The 17,738-nt window shown below is 42.6% G+C and overlaps 1 protein-coding gene across 1 annotated transcript in view; it reads left to right on the top strand.

The window, feature by feature from the left end:
- Window positions 1–3,619: 3,619 nt before the first annotated feature.
- Window positions 3,620–17,738, top strand: part of slc25a26 (solute carrier family 25 member 26) — a 64,462-nt gene continuing 50,343 nt past the window's right edge. Inside the window, exons 1-3 of the mRNA XM_056272971.1 lie at window positions 3,620–3,809; window positions 4,549–4,705; window positions 6,857–6,975. Of these exons, the coding sequence (XP_056128946.1) occupies window positions 3,777–3,809; window positions 4,549–4,705; window positions 6,857–6,975 (309 nt within the window). The 5' untranslated portion in view covers window positions 3,620–3,776. The remainder of the gene's footprint in view (window positions 3,810–4,548; window positions 4,706–6,856; window positions 6,976–17,738) is intronic.

Below are 17,738 nucleotides of genomic sequence, written 5' to 3'. Positions count from 1 at the left end.
CACAGTCGTCACACCAGTTTCATCCATATTCCAGATGTCCCCTGGTCCAGTGAATGTCAGCCTAACACCTTCTCCAGATTGTCAAAGAAAGCCTTGACATTCTCCTTGTTAAAGGAACTTGCCCTGGCAAGGCTAGTTGCCTCTGGCTTCCTGAGAGACAGTGTAGGGTGCCGATTTAAGAAGCGTGTAAACCAATCGCTGCTGGCTTTTTATTTTTCAGCCCAGGCTGGTGTAAACTGCAGCTCCCATGCCACTGCAAATTCGTACGCTAGCTTTCTCACCTCAGTTGGTGATAAACCAAAATAGATACCAGCTGATCTCATAAGGTACTGCTCAAACTGAAGCTCTACTCTGGGCCTAAAACCTGTCGTTGACATTTATACCCAGCCACTATAGTTGTGATGGCTGTCTGATTTTCTATTTCAGCTGCGGTGAATGTCTTACAGTATCGAGCCAGCATATGGCAGTTAATGTTATAATCCTTTGCTGTACTCCTGATTGATTAATTTGCCAACTTCACCTGCCTCACTGCCCTTAGCATCACGTCAGGTGGTGTGCTGCCATTTTCTGTTTTTCTTTTATATTTCCTGACCATCTCTTCCCCCTTTCTTCTTTCCTGTCTTCCTTTCTTGAAAACACGTTCACAAAATTCAAAATTACATATGACAACAGTTGACAAGCAGACTCTCTGTGTCTATGTATACTGGCAACTTGTCAGTGATTTTGGAGCAAGTTGTCACATATAGATAACTTGCCCTAAAATTACTGAGACAAGTTGCCCCAAACTGCCATGTTTGCTAATGTTTGCTATATCTTGAAGTTAGCTTAAAGCAGGACATTAGCAAAAGTATAACAAGACAGTTTATTCTCTCCTCTACCAAGTACAAATATCTAATTATGAAGATTTTTAACGAGATTATTACAAAAAAATATCAAATTCAAAAAAATGTTTTTACTTTAGAATGTGAAAAACGGTAATCATTGCTCACCTCAGTAAACAGTGCGCTTCGCTTGTTCCCCAGACAGGATATGACATCAGACTAAGTAGATGCACAAAACTAGTATTCGACTTTTATGTAGCGTCCTCTGATGGTGAAAATATTAACAATGTGACAACTTACCCATGTGACAAGAAACCCTGGTCTACCGTCCGTGATCTACTCACTAAGCCAGGTTTTAGTGAGACACAGGACGGCAGACCTGGGAAAAGTCCACGTACGTTTTTTCCGTTTAGGAGTAGCAGTTCATCCATCTTGTTGGTCATAGAGCAGCCATTTGCCAGGCGGATTGATAGGAGCGCGGGTGTAAATCCCCAATGTCGCAGTTTAATGAGCGCTCCGGCTCGCTTACCCCTTCGGGGTCTTCGTCGTAGTCCGCACAGGGCTGTACCGATCAAGACCTCGCAAGACTTTCGTTAAAATGTTCAATTAAAGTCGTTAATAACGCCTGTTCAGTTTGTCCAGTGGACCGTCGGAGGCTTAAAAGTTATTCCCTGCTGTAAAACTGAGAAAGTACAAGAGAGCGCAGAACCAAGGCAACCGTCCACGGCGCCATCTTGATTCCTCTTAGAAAAGGATACACCTTTCTGGAAATTGACAGCCTTAGTACATAGGCTCATCACTTACGCCGCCATAGGGATGTGATCATTTCTGGTTAGCTAGGGGGCCTCTTTAAAAGATGTAACTGCGTGTTAGTGCAGTGTCTGTAGTTAGTAGTTAGTTAGTTCTGGTTAGTTGTAGGAATTAGTGTTAGTGCAACGCAAGAGCGGCAAGATTGAGATGGCTTGGACATGCGTGGAGGAGAGATGCTGGGTATATTGGTAGAAGGATGCTAAATATGGAGCTGCCAGGGAAGAGCAAAAGAGGCAGGCAAAAGAGGAGGTTTATGGATGTGGTGAGAGAGGACATGCAGATGGCTGCTGTGACAGAGGAAGATGCAGAAGACAGAAGGAAATGGAAACGGATGATCCGCTGTGGCGACCCCTAACGGGAGCAGCCGAAGGTAGCAGTTTAGTGTCGCGGTTTAGTGCAGCGTCACTGTATTTCACTCTATATGCGCTGACTCTCCCTTCTTCCAGTTATTGAAGGGGAAGAATTTTTTGTTTTTGTTTTTTGTTTTTGTGCTCTATTGTTGTTAAAATGGGCTTGAAAATGAAAAATAAAGTATTAAAAAAAGTAACAACATCAGAATCAGAATCATGTTTACTGGCCATGTAGATTGCACTACATGGAATTTGACTCCGGTTTCATGGTTCTCTCAGTGTACTTAACATACTAGAATAACAACACAACACAACACGACAATCGTCAGAAGTTCAGATACACTAGGATTTACTATATACAGGTGAAATAAGAGGTGATAAAGTGCAATGGTGCAGAGAATATATCAAAGATGGTGAAATAGATGTTAGCAGGTAACTTACATAGATGACATGATGGAGTGTACCAGTATACATACAATGTACAGTATAAACAAAATGGTGGGATTTATTAGCAGTGTTGAGTGTTTATTTGAATGACAGCCCATGGAAAGAAACTGTTTTTATATCTGGTTGTTTTGGGGTACAGTCCTGGGATCAGGTCAATTTTTCAGCCAGTTAGTCAAATAAGGGAACAATTCAGTTAATATTTAATCAATGTGGTACTGATCGCCCCACGACCCTGAGAGCAGAATAAGCGGTTCGGATCATGGATGGATGGATGGTACTGATGACGGGCCATGATCAGCTCTTTCATCTGGGCCTGCCATCGCTTGCTTCCGCTAGTGGCTAAGAGGCCAACAACAGTACCTGTCTGGTCTTGTTTACACCAGCCTCTCCTCAAATGACACCTTTGACCTCATGTTCATACCACAGGGCAGACAATCATATGACACTTGGAAATCAATGGAGGCGGACACTTCAGAAGCTGGGAATTAAGTTCAGGGCGTCAACGTTGACAAGGCCAATAAAACAATGAGTATTTCTAAGTTGTTGTACCATCCTGTAATTTCTGCTTTAACAGCCTTAACATTCAGTGGTGTCCAACTGAATTTAAAAACAGTATAAAAACTGACCATTATACTTCTGTTAAATTTTGGGTTCTATATTAATGTTGGTCTAATTTACAATTTTCAACGCAGCCTTCAGCGATGACATCATGTGCAAATTTACCTTTGAATCACTAACAGATGTTGACAGCCTCCATTGTGTTGTGTTTTTTTTCAGTATGTGGGCGGATGCACGAAAAGAAGTTTCAATTGTCAGTTTGCTAAACACTGTCAATAAGCCAATATAACTGGGCGTGTGTATAGCAATTACGTAAATTCTCTTGAACATTTACATGTTATGAGAGATGACGATTAAAACTGGTTCAAATTGATGTTATAAAGCAGATAGCAGATAAAGCAAGATTGGATTTCATAGGTTAAAACACGGTGTGTGTATATAATGTGGGAATGAGTGATTTTCCCCCTTACTTTGTCTTCTGCTTCATTATGAAATGTATGCATACCACATTTCGCCTATTCCTGAAGATTGTTTTCTATGACATTAGAGATCAGTGCATGTCTTTAGAAAAAAAGCAGCTTCTGTGTGGAGACGCTATCGGCGGAGAGATCGACGAATCTGCGGATGCGGGTATCAGTGGTCATGTGACTTCGTGTCGGCTTTCACATGCGGAAGTAATCGCGGTAAAGATGGCAGCGCCCTTGACAGGCGTGTCAAACGCATCGTAGCGTTAGTTCAATATCGGAAGTGCTGTACAAAAGCCGACAAGAGAAGATATCGGTAACGGACCATGCAAACACGAGAGTTCATCGCATCACTGGTGGTAATGTGGCAATTTGTCTAGATAACGCGGCTCATTTGTAAGCTTCATATTGTTCGTTGCATGGTTGAATTTATAAGAATATAGCCGATTAATAATAATACAACAAAACAAATCGTGATGCGCACCCGAAAGATCAAAAACACCGTGGGCCTGATTTACATATAATGTAAATAAGTTAACACTGCTATGGGGCTTTATTGATCTTTTTAATTTAAACAATACGTTGCAGTCTTGAAGATAGAAAACACAAACACGCTTTGAAAACAATCGTCAAATGAAAAGTCTACCAAACTGTATCGTGTAAAGGTGGTTCTCGAGAGTACCTTTATTAATTTAATTGTCAGCAATACTACTCATTTGAAACGAGATATGCTTTAAGTCCTGCCTTATACCGAGCGCACAGCTGTACACTAGTAAAACAAACAGTTATGTTTCTGTGTTGTGTATTACGTAGCAATAAACGGCAATAAGTGTATGGTTTTTGATGTGTGCGAAAACTTGTTTTAAAATAACTAGTATTGTTCCTGCCGACCCCTTGAGCAAGCAAGGAACCAGTGTTTATAACTATGTGCGTGTTCAGTAAGCACTGCTAATTTGTGACTAGTTTGTTTTTTGCAGATGGGTGAGATACATTGATAGGCAGCTATAAACGAGCATAGGTAATACAAATATTGTCTGTAATGTAGCTAAAACTTGGGCAAACTCACTCACCCTCTCATCTCATGATGCTTTTTCTTAGGCAGGAGGGTGTGCAGGAATGTGTGTTGACCTGACTCTCTTCCCCCTGGACACCATTAAAACCAGGATGCAGAGCCAGCAGGGCTTCTACAGAGCTGGGGGTTTCAGAGGCATCTATTCAGGGGTCCCATCTGCTGCTATTGGTTCCTTCCCCATTGGTAATGCACTAATTTTGACAGATGGGTGTTTTAAGTGAAAAACTTGCTTCCCAACCACTTAACCCCCAACAAAGAAATTGGAAAAAAATGTAGACGTGTATATGAGGCACAGTAATTTTACTTTTTTTTTTGGAGTTTTGTGGAAAGTGCTGTTATCTTTTATTTTACCGTTACTTCGACCGGCAATGAATTAGGGACTAAGCTCTGGGTGTTGAGGGTCACGTTTGCTTTCAGTTGATAAAAATGAGCTTCAGTTCATTGATAATGGTGTGCAAAGCACAGAATAAACCAGTTTCAGTTTCATTGACTCAACAGTTCTAGCTTTAGGAGTTGACTTTTTTTTTCATAAGAACACTAAGCGTCTTTTTGCTCAAATCTGTGATTAGAAGTTTGAGCTTGTTTATCAGAATAATCAAAATCCAAGGTTTTGGTATGCTTTACAGATTAAACATTTACACCAATGGTGCAAAACATTAGTGACACAATCCTGTGTTTTCCCCAGAACAGCCTTGTTGAGTTATCTCCATTGCTTGCCACAGTTGTGTTGAGTTTTTTATTTTCTTCACCTAGCCCAAAGTGATGATTACTCTTCAGTGCTTCAAAATGCCTCTAGGTTGACAAAATATTATATCTGCTAATTTGCTTACTTTCTTGTAAGTTACTTTGGATAAATGTATCAGCTAAGTGAGAAAATGTAAAATGTTAGTTGGCAGGTTGTGATATTAGTACTCCAAATAGATGGTAGCAGCTCGCATCGCATGTTCAGTTGGATTGAGATATTGTGACATGCAAGACATAGCCATGCATTAAGCTGACTTCATTGTTATGTTAGTGGAAATATTTTTGCACAATCTTGGCCTTATAGCATGACGCACTGTTCTGGTAGAAAAATCCATTCACATATGCATATACTACTGCCACTGCAGGATGCATGGGTTCATGTGATTGTCTCCGTAACCTAGTCCTCATATAGACGAATAACATTATAAATTGACTCATCAGACCAGGCAATGTTTTTTTTTTCCGACCTGAAGTGTTCATTGATTTTTTTCTCCTTGGGCCACAAAAGGCAACCAAAGATTTCTTTTTGCTGAAAGAGGTGGTATTCTTTCCTTTAAGATTGATTGCTGCCACAACTTCATGCTAAGGCCAGATTGAGCAATTTTTTTGTTTATCTTTTATTTTTTTTGGCTCAAATGTTGAGTAACTGAGGACAGTCCGTTGATCCTGCCAATCTATGTCAGCCTCCTTTGACCTTTTTATCAGTGTGTTCTTTTGGACTGCTAGCCTTATGTGGACTGAATGTCTTTTTGGTGGTGGACCCTTCCCGATACACCCACGACACAGTTAAGCATGAAATTTGTACACAATGTAATTTAAATCCAAGACATATCTGGGTCACAGAGAGTTATTTGAATTTTAAATATCCCATGAAGTGAGAAGTTTTTTTGTTCAATTAAAAATCCAAGTTGTTTGCTGTATATCTTGGTGCAAGCATTTTCTTTTTATAAACTTAGCACAAAAAGTAAGGAAATTTGTGTTTGGTAGATTATTTCTTTGTTGTAACAATGCTTCTTGGCAATAAATCTTATATCAGGCACCTGATTGTCAGCACCTGGGGTACCAGAAGCTCAAAACAAGAGTCAATAGCAACAGCAAAATAAGCTATTTGGCATGGGCAGAGAAGATTTGGCAATTTTTTCATGGGCGCAGCCCACATACTCCGCTCTTCTGCTCATCCTACAAATGCATGTCCTTTACAAATGTGGCACCATTTAAAGGGGAAATAAACAGGCTTTCCAACGGTATAAGATTTATTGCCAAAAAGCATTGTTACAACAAAGAAATAATCTACCAAACACAAATTTCCTTACTTTTTGTGCTAAGTATATATATACTAGTTACACTCAGGACTGAACTATTTCTGTCTTGGACACATGCAGTTTTCTTAATTTTTCTCTCCATTGTGCACACACACACACACACACACACACACACACACACACACACACACACACACACACACACACACACACACACACACACACATGCCCCCCGCCTTCTCCCCTGTCACTGGTAGTGAGGAATATTAATTGCCATATGCAGATTGACTAATGGGCCCTAAAGAGCTGTGGTTGTGCTTGGTTTCAGCTGCTGCTTTCTTCGTCACCTACGACTTCACCAAGTCCCTGCTTGGAGCCGGAGGGGGAATGGCAACACCACAAGTGGCACCTGTCACTCACATGTTGGCCGCCTCCCTTGGAGAAGTAGTAAGTCCCTACTCTTTCTGTCCCTCCTTCCCTTTCAGTCTGTGAGAAGCCTTTGATCTTTTCCCCCACTTTTACACTCTGTTTCCCTTTTCCATCATTGTGAGTCCAAAGTAAGGCGTCATTGTCGGTTTTACAATTGCCCTTCAAATTTTCACCGACAGACATGTGAAAAGGGTGTAAGGTAAGTGAGGGTGAGGTCATTAAGAGTGGAGTTTTGGCTGAGGAACTTATCCAGCTGGGTGACTTTAGAGGTCCTGGTTGGTTCCCTTCCAGCTTCTCTCCCACCAGCTGGGTAAATAAGATCTCATTACTACCTATTGACTTGGCTGCTTTCCATGCTCAGGACCCCAGACACCGCCAATTTTAGTTGGGGAATTCTGGATCTAAATTGATGAGAAGTGGCAAGATTTCTTCAGCCACCTACTCTCCAAATAGCTTGCCGTGAGCCAAAGAATCCAAGCCCTCCAGGGGCCGTGGGTATTCACATTGGCATGAAACGAGAGAACAGGATGAAAGGATGGAAGGAGGGATGCCCCCCTGCTATACTAACCTGGCTTGCCAGAAAATATCAGGATTTTAGTATTCATGGCTTTTGGATGGATGTAATTTCTAACATATATTGCATGTTTATGAAATGGACTTCCCCATGGGTGGTTGAATAGGTCTGAGTATGCTGTATCTTGGTATCTCAGACTGTCAAGAAGTGAGAGTACCATGCTTCACGTTACATTGGGCTACATTTATTAAGCCTTGTGTTTTGTCTCATATTTCCCCTTTTGTATTTCATCCGTAAATTGTCTCAAACAAACCAGTAGTTATTGCAAAAAGGAGCCTCACACTTAACAACCAGGGCCTTTTTCAACTTCTGTTGTACTTTCTAGAAGACTATGGGAGGTGAGGCTGAGGTCGAGGCTACCTTTAACCCTTTTCCCGCTGTCACAGGGATTTGAGCACATCAAAGGAAGAAATCTTCCGAGTCGAGCTGAGCAACGCAGGGGCGGTATCCCTCTGCATTCTGGCTAGTGGTTCACTATTTTCTCAAAGCAAGTAATCTTTAGGCTTAGCCATAAAAGGCCTACCCCGGGACAACCCCGAGTTGCACACAAGGCCTAAACACCTATACCATGATGTAATAAGTCCCACATATCTTTCCATCTCTTCCTTCCTTGCTGACGATTTTTCTAATTACAACCGATTGCACACAAAGACGCACACAAAGACATATATATATATATATTTTTTTCTCTTCTTGTTGAGTCATCAGCTTGAGATCTGATGTGAGTTACACATCCTTCTCATAATACGTTTCGTGCTCTTGTGGCTGCACTCTGGGCCTATAGAGTGTAAGGTGGTGGGGAGATTTCATTTGGTTTGAATTTTAGCCGTATGCTACCTGACTGGTGCTGGCATCATGAGTAGCTAAATCCAAAGCACAATTTACACATCCTCTAAATGTTCACCAGTGGCACTCCTCTGAATCCTTCTCCTTGCTAAGAATCCTATTCGGCATGCTAACTAACTACATTTCTGCTCAGTGACTGAACAGGCTTGGTGCTGTTGCTCATATTTTGGTTCAAACTGAAATTACGAGACATTTAGAATATGTGGCATTTAGAAATTGTGGTCTGGGAAAGGTGCAGGATATGAACACTTTGAAAATATGTGCACACCGACACACACATACTCTCTCTCTCCCATTCACCGTTTTGATCTTGCCTGCTCATTCTCCTGTCCCAAACCCTACCTGCATTGTGTGAACGCATATCAGATAAACATCATTAACACAAATGAAAACACCAGATTTTCATTAGCTTTGTGTTAAATTTGCCACTTTGCATTCATTTTCAGTTTGTTTCAGTTTTGTTTTGGCAGAGTTAGGCAGAGTTGTTCGTTTCCAATTTCTTATCTCATTATTGCATTTATCTCTCTCTCTCGCTCTCCCTCTGTCTCTCTGAATCGATCTTGGGTTCTGTGATGGAAGTGGAATTCTTTTTGTGCATGTTAATATAAAGCTGTGACTATGTTTGATGACGACATTGTTAAAGTTTGTTTCTCATTAAATAAAGAGCTGTGGTAATTCAATTCTCTCTCTCTCTCTCTCTATGACTGTTTGTGTCTCTCACTGGAAGCACCTGGCTGCAGGTATTCTTTGACCACAAAATCTTTCAGAAGTGTAGGGACAAGGTGTCATTTGGTCCATCAACCCAACCTACCTCTCTCTTCCCAGGGGTGTCCATTAAGCCGCATTTTGCAAAATATGCCCAGTTTCTAGATTGTAACATTCACAACAGAAGCGTCCTGAAGGCTTTTTTTTTGTTTTTTGCTTTCCACCAAACCCCCCACCACCTCACCCCAGGTCTCTCTCCACAGATGGCACACTTGACTTGGCACTTACATTCAAAACATGGACCTAAGTCGAAGTCTGTTATTGTTATTATTCCAGCAGGGGTTGTAGCCAAGTGCTTTTAGTGCACAAGGTGTAGAAATGACAGATTAGTAAGAGAAAAACGAGGGCGTCCGGGTGGCGTGGTAGTCTATTCCGTTGCCTACCAACACGGGGATCGGTGGTTCAAATCCCAGTGTTACCTCCGGCTTGGTCGGGCATCCCTACAGACACAAATGACCTTGTCTGCAGGTGGGAAGCCGGATGTGGGTATGTGTCCTGGTTGCTGTACAAGCGCCTCCTCTGGTCAGTCGGGGTGCCTTTTTGGGGAGGGGGGGGACTGGGGGGAATAGTGTGATCCTCCCATGAGCTATGATGAAACTCCTCACTCTCAAGTGAAAAGAAGTGGCTGGCGACTCCACATGTATCGGAGGAGGCATGTAGTAGTCTGAGCTCTCCCCGGATTGGCAGAGAGAGTGGAGCAGCAACCAGGATGGCTCAGAAGAGTGGGGTAATCGGCTGGATACGAACACTATTCTGATTCTGATACTACTACTACTTTTGGCTGCTCCTGTTAGGTGTCACCACAGCAGATCATCTGTGTCCTGTCCTCTGCATCTTCCTCTGTCATGCCAGCCAGTATCCACAAGCAGAGATATATTCCATTTGTTAGTGTGCGATAAATGTGGACTGAGCTGGAACTGCTCCGCTGATTTATTTTGAAAGAGCAATGGCAAATAGAAAAACTCCCACTTCCGTGTTTACTAGTGGCATCGTTGGTCACCTGATCAAGCGGCCCAATCATGTCTAACATGATCACTCAGTCACCCCAACGTGATCACTCAGTCACATTCGTGGTTATAGGGCTGACCCCGCTGGCCTGTCCAGCCAGAAAGTGACATTTCTGCCCATTAAGACCCATGCTTTTTTCTTCCTGCTAGACTTGAAGATGTTGAGCAGAGTATACACAAATGATGATCCCTCCAGACTCAGGAAACGGGCAGGCAACATCACTGCAGACCCATCACACCCTGATCACAACCTGTTCCAAACCCCCCCCCCCACCCCTCTGGCAGGTGCTACAAACCACTGTATCCCAAAACAACCAGATATAAAAACAGTTCCTTTCCGCAGAATGTCATTCAAATGAACGGTTAACACTGTCAATAAATCGAACCATTTTGTATATACTGTACTGTACATTGTACGTATACTGGTACACTCCGTCATGCCCATCTACCTCAGACATGTATGTAAGTAATCTGCTAACATCTGTTTCCTCATCTCGGATATATTCTCTGCACCATTGCACTTTATCACCTCTTATTTCGCCTGTATAAGTCAATCCTTGTGTATATATCTGAAGATTGTTGTGTTGTAGTGTTATTATTCTATGTTAAGTACACTTAGTCAGATTCCATGTTTGTGCAAACCTACATGGCCAATAAACATGATTCTGATTCTGATACTACTATTACTACTTTTGGCTGCTCCCATTAGGGGTCGCCACAGCGGATCATCCATTTCCATCTCTTCCTGTCCTCTGTGTCTTCCTCTGTCACGCCAGCCACCTGCATGTCCTCCCTCACCACATCCATAAACCTCCTCTTTGGCCTTCCTCTTTTCCTCTCCCCTGGCAGCTCCATATTCAGCATCCTTCTCTCAACATACCCAGCATCTCTCCTCCACACATGTCCAGACCATCTCAATCTTGATAAACAGAAGATGACGATCAATAGAGGGGAATAGAAAATCAGCCACATCATAGTAATCAGTAGTATGTGCAATGGTTAGAGTAAGAAAGTCAATACCTTGTGGAATTTGTATCTATTTCTAAAAATAAAGTAGATTTTTTTTTAAAATTTGTCTATTCCATTAGCTATTCTGTTAGATCTGAGATGTCATTCATGCAAAACTCGTAAAAAGATATAAAACGTCAGTGGTATTATGGGGATTAGCTGTGGCCATTGTAAAATGGGGGGGGGGGATCTTTTAGATGTTTGATCTTTGAATGTTTGATGTTTGAGCTGATAATGAAAAGGATGAGGATGTTTTTTAGCCGAGCAGCTTAGCCGGGGAGAAAAGCTTGTTAATCACGGTGCGTCACGGTGGTCAAGTGTAGGGGAGGGGACTGCCAGAAGTCTCCTGAGTGAAGAAGAAGCTGGAGAGGGGCTGAGATGAGGAGAGAGAGTCGCTCTGCTGCTGTCGTCCCGAGGTTGTGTGACTGTGGGGCCGCGGGAGGCTCCCATAAAGAATGTGTAAGATGATGGCGTCTGTCAGGCACTAGCAGGCTGTTATCCAGCCATTAGATCAGATTTATCTTCATTCCCGTCTGCCCGACGTCTGCCCGAAAGCTCATTTGTCAAGTCCAGGCAGCAGGGCCTCTTCGTCTCGCATCTACACAGGTCCCCCCCCATTCGACCGTAGGAGAATGTACTTGAAAATACAGTGTGACATGACAAGTTTGGGTATGTGTGTGTGTGCGTTTGTGTTGGGAGGGGTGGTGGTGATGAAACTGCCAGCTATTTAACTTGGCACAGAAATATAATTCATGTATTGCCTCCAAGCAGCACCAGTGCACCCTGATTTATTGGTCCTCGTTTTAAACTGAGAGAAGCCCAGTGTTGTCGTCTCTTTCCTTCTCTTCCTTGTCCCTTTTCTCCCCTCCCATCATGCCATCCTTACTCCTTTGTTGTCCCTACTTCAGTCTGTGTTGGCATCGCAATACCTTGGGCTCCAGATTTAGGCATACGATCAAAACCTAGCGTAATCAGGAATGGTAGCTTTTCGGGTCCAATGTTACCCTTCCACTTCATGACACTACTCATAAATGTCCTTGCAATAACATTTAATAGATGAGAGAATAGGACTTAACTAGCTACTGTTTCAGGTTGATAGCCAGCTATCTAGTGATATTTGACCTACTTCTGCTTGCAAGTAGAACACAGTAGAAGCAAGCAAACTAAGATTACTTTGATAACCTCTTAATATCTAATTAAACAAAATAATACTTTATTTATCCCCATGCGGAAATTCTTTCTCTGCATTTAACCCACCCTAGCTGTGTAGCTAGGAGCAGTTGGCAACCGCCGTGCACCACCCAGGGACCAACTCAGTTCATCTTACCATGCCTCAGTCAGCGGCACAGACAGGAGTATTAACCCCAACATGCATATCTTTTTTGATGGTGGGGGAGAAAACCCACCGCAGACACGGGGAGAGCATGCAAACTCCACGCAGAACGATCTGGGACGACCCCCAAGGTTGGACAACCCCGGGGTTCGAACCCAGGACCTTCTTGCTGTGAGGCAACAGCGCTAACCACTGGGCCACTGTGCTGCCATCTGCCGAAATGCAGATTATATTGTAAAATACTCTAAAAGTAGATTACAGACTGTTAGACAACAAATTCTCGTCTGTTGTTACGGGACCTGAGGTATAATCTCTTTATTCATTTATCCAGTTGACTCCTGCATAGGTGTGCAAGCAACATCTATAAGCCATGGTATGTGATCGGTCGGAAGTACAGTAAAAGTGTACCGCGCACACAAAATTAACAAATCTAGAGCTCATATATATTTACAATCTGTTTCGTATAAGAGATTGGTGTCTGTAGGCATATGGCCAACCACACCTCCCCTCCCAGCCAGCAACTTGCAACTGTTTTGTCAGTGAATCCACAAAAGTCCTGTGGCAAATTGGCTGCTTAAAAATCTTCCTCTGTGTTTGTAGTTGATTGAATGCATATTTGCAGATGTCAGTTTTTCTTTGTGATGCTACACACGACATACTATATTTGCAACTCTGTGCCTATGCATTTACACAGTTCTGGCAGTGTTTGATCCCCATACTGGGCCATCATGGATGGGCTTTGCATCAAACTCTGGCATATCTGGAGTTATTGTGAAAGCCTTATGACAGATAGTCACGTGTTGAGGTACACTTATTATTCTAAAAGATGGACAGTAGCAGAAATTGAAATTCAACACCCAATCCTTTCTCAAGCTTTCTCGAACTTGGACAGTTGTTAGAGACTTCCATTTGTTTACTGTAGGAGCAGTTATTAAAGCCTACTATTTACTTTGCAGAATGCTGCTAAACAATCTGCATAGTTTTCATTTGCAGCCTGTGGCTGCCTCATGCGCGGCTTCAGCAGTTCTGGAAGCGCTTGGTAGCAGATTCTCTGTCTTGGTGGTCAGTGCCAGTAAATTTCTATGCCAAATGAATTTAATTGGTTGTGTCTTTGTGGTGCGTCTAGCAACAGGCCCCCTAACTATTTGTTCTTGTTTGTTGTTCTTGCCTTTTGCCTAAATTCCCTTAATGGTAATCCCGGTCCGAACTGACTGACCACTGTGTGTCTTGTTGGCCATGAGCAACAAAATAAAAGGGATTGAGAAAAGGAAGGGCGAACAGAGGGGTATAACTGCTTTAATGTAGATTTATTCTCCGGCCATGCTGTGAATGGTCGGCTGGTCTCTATTAATTCCCCGTTCCATACTGCCATTTGCCTGTGATTTAGCGCCAGCTCCTTACCTTGTTGTTTGGTGACCAGTGCTGGAAATCGAAAACAGGTTTGTCATCTGGATGTACAATGATGAGCCAAGGGAAACTCGCATGCTCCAGTCACCGGCAGGTAGCCTGCTAATTAACGCAGCATGACAACCTTAAATAGCTTGTAAATAAAGATGAATGACAGCTGGTATTTAAAAGACCACCAACCAGTTTGTAATGGCTTTACAAACCAGATAGAGGTAGAGAGGCACTGAGAACAAGAGGAAAGACCTAGTTGGTGAAGATCTGGACTCCTGTCATCCTGACAGCTTGCCACCTACAGCCCTTCCCACCACTGAATCTGCACCCCTTGTTTCTTTCTTTCTTCTTGCTGCTTCAGATTCCCATGATAAGATGTAATATTAGAAAGAGAAGACTATAAAAGCTCTTATATTTATCAAAAAATGTTAGGCTCCATCTACGACTATGAATCTCCTAAGTCACTGCCACTGCCCACCCTCCCACTTGCCACTGATTTCTGAGCTCTACAATGGCCTTGAAGGCAGAAGGCAGTGCACTTTATCTTCCCTCCACTCGACATCACTCTGGTCACCCTTAGGCACACAAATTACTCCCAAACAAACAATGTTCCTAATTTATTTGGTATAATCTGTGGCTCATTCTGCCCTCTCCTCTGTGGTGACAGGGAGGAGAGGCTGTTTCCACTCCAGGCCCCCCATCCAATTACACCAGTAATTACATGTCAAAGCCACTTTCTTTCTATTTAGCCGCCTTATCCCTGTCCTTTGAGAATTGCGTTGGGGGGGGGGGGGCATGATGTATAATGTATCATAAATGGTAACTTGGCCAAAGGGAGAGCAAACGAGATCTCTGCAGTGGATACTGCCGTGGGGGTTTTTTACGAGGAGGGCATGCAGATGCAGTTTTCACCACTTGGTGGTGCTGTTGCACCACAGTTAGCTTAGCCTTAGAGAACAGCCAGAAAAATGGATTTATACTCGCCTGGAATGTCAACAGATGCTCCGTTTGCGCCATAGATATGAATTTAAGCCGTCTATTTTTGAATTATTAGGTGTTATAATCTCAGGGATTACCAGAAGATGACATTTATTTGTTCATTGCTGAATTGAGCCATAGATTTGAATGAAATAATTACCCCTGTGGAAACTAATGTTACCTTACAAAGCGTACTCCCATTGGCTACCTTTACAGATGTGGCAGACATGATAATAAGCAAAGATCATATTCATCTGGGAAATTGAATTGTTTGAGATGCTTGACTGAGTCAATTAGTGAATGATAAAAATAAGTGTGTCAGCAGAACAGGATAATATAGAAGCTAATTTAAAGGTGCTGCAAGGAGTTTGTTGACTTTGTGCGCCCCTGTGGGCAAAAGCGGTTGTGTTTACAGAGGAACAAATTAATTTAGCATAAGCATTGCCTCTTGTTGCAAAGAGCTACAGTCACTGCCTGATAGATTGTGCATTTGTTTTGATGAGAAGAGTGAAAGATGCAGTGGTGTTTTGGAGAAACAGCTGTATACAGGATATACAGCAATAAGGTTTTGTATCATTACTTGTGGCTATTTATACCATATGTGTGCCATAAATTGCTCCGTCATATTTGGCGGGGAATCTGTCTCCAAGACAAGTAGAATCATTTAATAGCAATATTTATTCTTCTTCCTGATGGTCTCATTTGATTATTTTGGTCATATAGAGATATCAAATTTGAATTTTAAGACTGATATCAGTCGAAAAACTCTTCATTGCAGCTTTGCTTATGCTAATGCGATGCAACTGGCTACATTTGCTTGCATCTGTCTACAGTACATCAGTGAACAGATTTTGGCCTCCTGGACCACACTGTCATTAACTGATTCAGCGTTGGTGGTGATACTTAGAGACTGTGCGGCTTTAAAAGAGTATGTGTTATGTTACTATTTACTTAATTGTAACGTGTAATATCGCTCGCTAGTCTATATTACTTTTTGTTATGCTGAGAGGCACTCCTAGATTATTCCACTTTAAGAGTTATGATTATCAAACCTGTTTTATCTTGTTTGTTAAAATTGTGTTCGAGATTTTTTTCCCTTAGAGGTTTAGGAATTCAGCAACTGACAAACAGTCACTTTGCTGTCATGAAGTGGCCGTTTTGCAAGCAAATCCTCAGGAGGGTGCATCACGCCAACATTAAAAGACAACACACATGGAAAAGATAGCCTTTTTTTCTAACAGTTAAAATGCTGTCACCAGAGCTGACTCGTCCAGGCCAGATAGGCAATTGCCTAGAGCGGCACAGTTGGACAGGCTGGACAAATTAATTCACAGTTAAAAGTGCAGAGTCCTGCCCCTCAGATCCCCATCCACCCACGTCCATCCAAATTCTGCAGCAACTGTGTGGTATTAAATGATGCTGACTTGAGTTTCGATTTGAATAGTGCTGATGGGTGGGATATGAGATTTTTCTGAGAGAAAAAAAATTGTAAGTCAAGTTCAACTATGGAATTAAAGCTGTAATTGTTTTATTTTGTCAAAACGACTGAAACCGTCCAGTTGTTAGTACAAAAGAGTGAGAATATTAAAAGAGCGAGCGCTTGAATAACAAAGGTTGCCCTTAAATTTCCTTGCCTTGGCACATTAGCCTAATCTGCGCAAAGTTTTTCCCATTTTGTGTGTGTGTGTGTGTGTGTGTGTGTGTGTGTGTGTGTGTGTGTGTGTGTGTGTGTGTGTGTGTGTGTGTGTTTTTTGATGCGCCTAAAAGAGAGGCAATTTCCATCAAGAACAGGTATTCCTAATCATTGAAACTCTTAATTCCCAGTTACATAGATGGTTCAGATCCACGAAGGCGAACTGCGTCACTATGCAGAATGTCTGGTTGAGTGATGTGTTACTAAATTCAAAAATGTAAAGTGACATTGATTACACCCATCTAAAAAGTAGTGTGTTATTATAAAATGCTATCTTCATACTAATAAATATGGGTTATTTCATTTTCTGTTAACGTGGTAATATGGGGTGTCCGGGTAGTGTAGCGGTCTATTCCGTTGCCTACCAACATGGGGATCACTGGTTCGAATCCCCGTGATACCTCCGGCTTGGTCGGGCGTCCCTACAGACACAATTGGCCGTGTGTGCGGGTGGGAAGCCGGATGTGGGTATGTGTCCTGGTCGCTGCACTAGTGCCTGCTCTGGTTTGTCGGGGCGCCTGCTCATGGAGGAGGGGGAACTGGAGGGAATAGCGTGATCCTCCCACGCGCTACGTCCCCCTGGTGAAACTCCTCACTGTCAGGTGAAAAGAAGCGGCTGGCGACTCCACGTGTATCAGAGGAGGCATGTGGTAGTCTGCAGCCCTGCCCGGATCAGCAGAGGGGGTGGAGCGGCGACCAGGACGGCTCAGAAGAGTGGGGTAATTGGCCGAATTAAACCCCCAAAAAAAAAACCAAAACATGGTAATGTAACACTGTTTAATTACCAAGTGGATTTAGTAGAGTAACATCTTTACTAACGCGTTAACCCAACTCTGAACTGATTATTAAATATGTGGCTAAAGCATTTGGTGCCCTAGAATTTAGTCAACAGCTGACTTATTGGCGTTGTGTCATATCTAAATATGACACAATGCATTGATCCTCAACAGAGAATGACGGAAAAAGCTCGGTCTGACAAAGAGGGTGCTTTTAAAAGGGCCACCTTATTAGTATCTTACAGAGATCAATCCTTCAGCATCTGTCACTAGACTCACTCAAGCTGTTTCTTTTGGTTTGCAGCCTCTTTGCCATCTCCGGTTCAAACCGTGGCTCAACACTGAAATCAACATCAGTATATGGATAGAGAGAGGTCAGTACATGCAACAGGAGCATTTCCTC

This window comes from Lampris incognitus, chromosome 2 (genome assembly GCF_029633865.1).
Source record: "Lampris incognitus isolate fLamInc1 chromosome 2, fLamInc1.hap2, whole genome shotgun sequence".
In the NCBI taxonomy this organism is placed as follows: Eukaryota; Metazoa; Chordata; class Actinopteri; order Lampriformes; family Lampridae; genus Lampris; species Lampris incognitus.
This window is presented reverse-complemented; position numbering and strand designations above follow the sequence as displayed.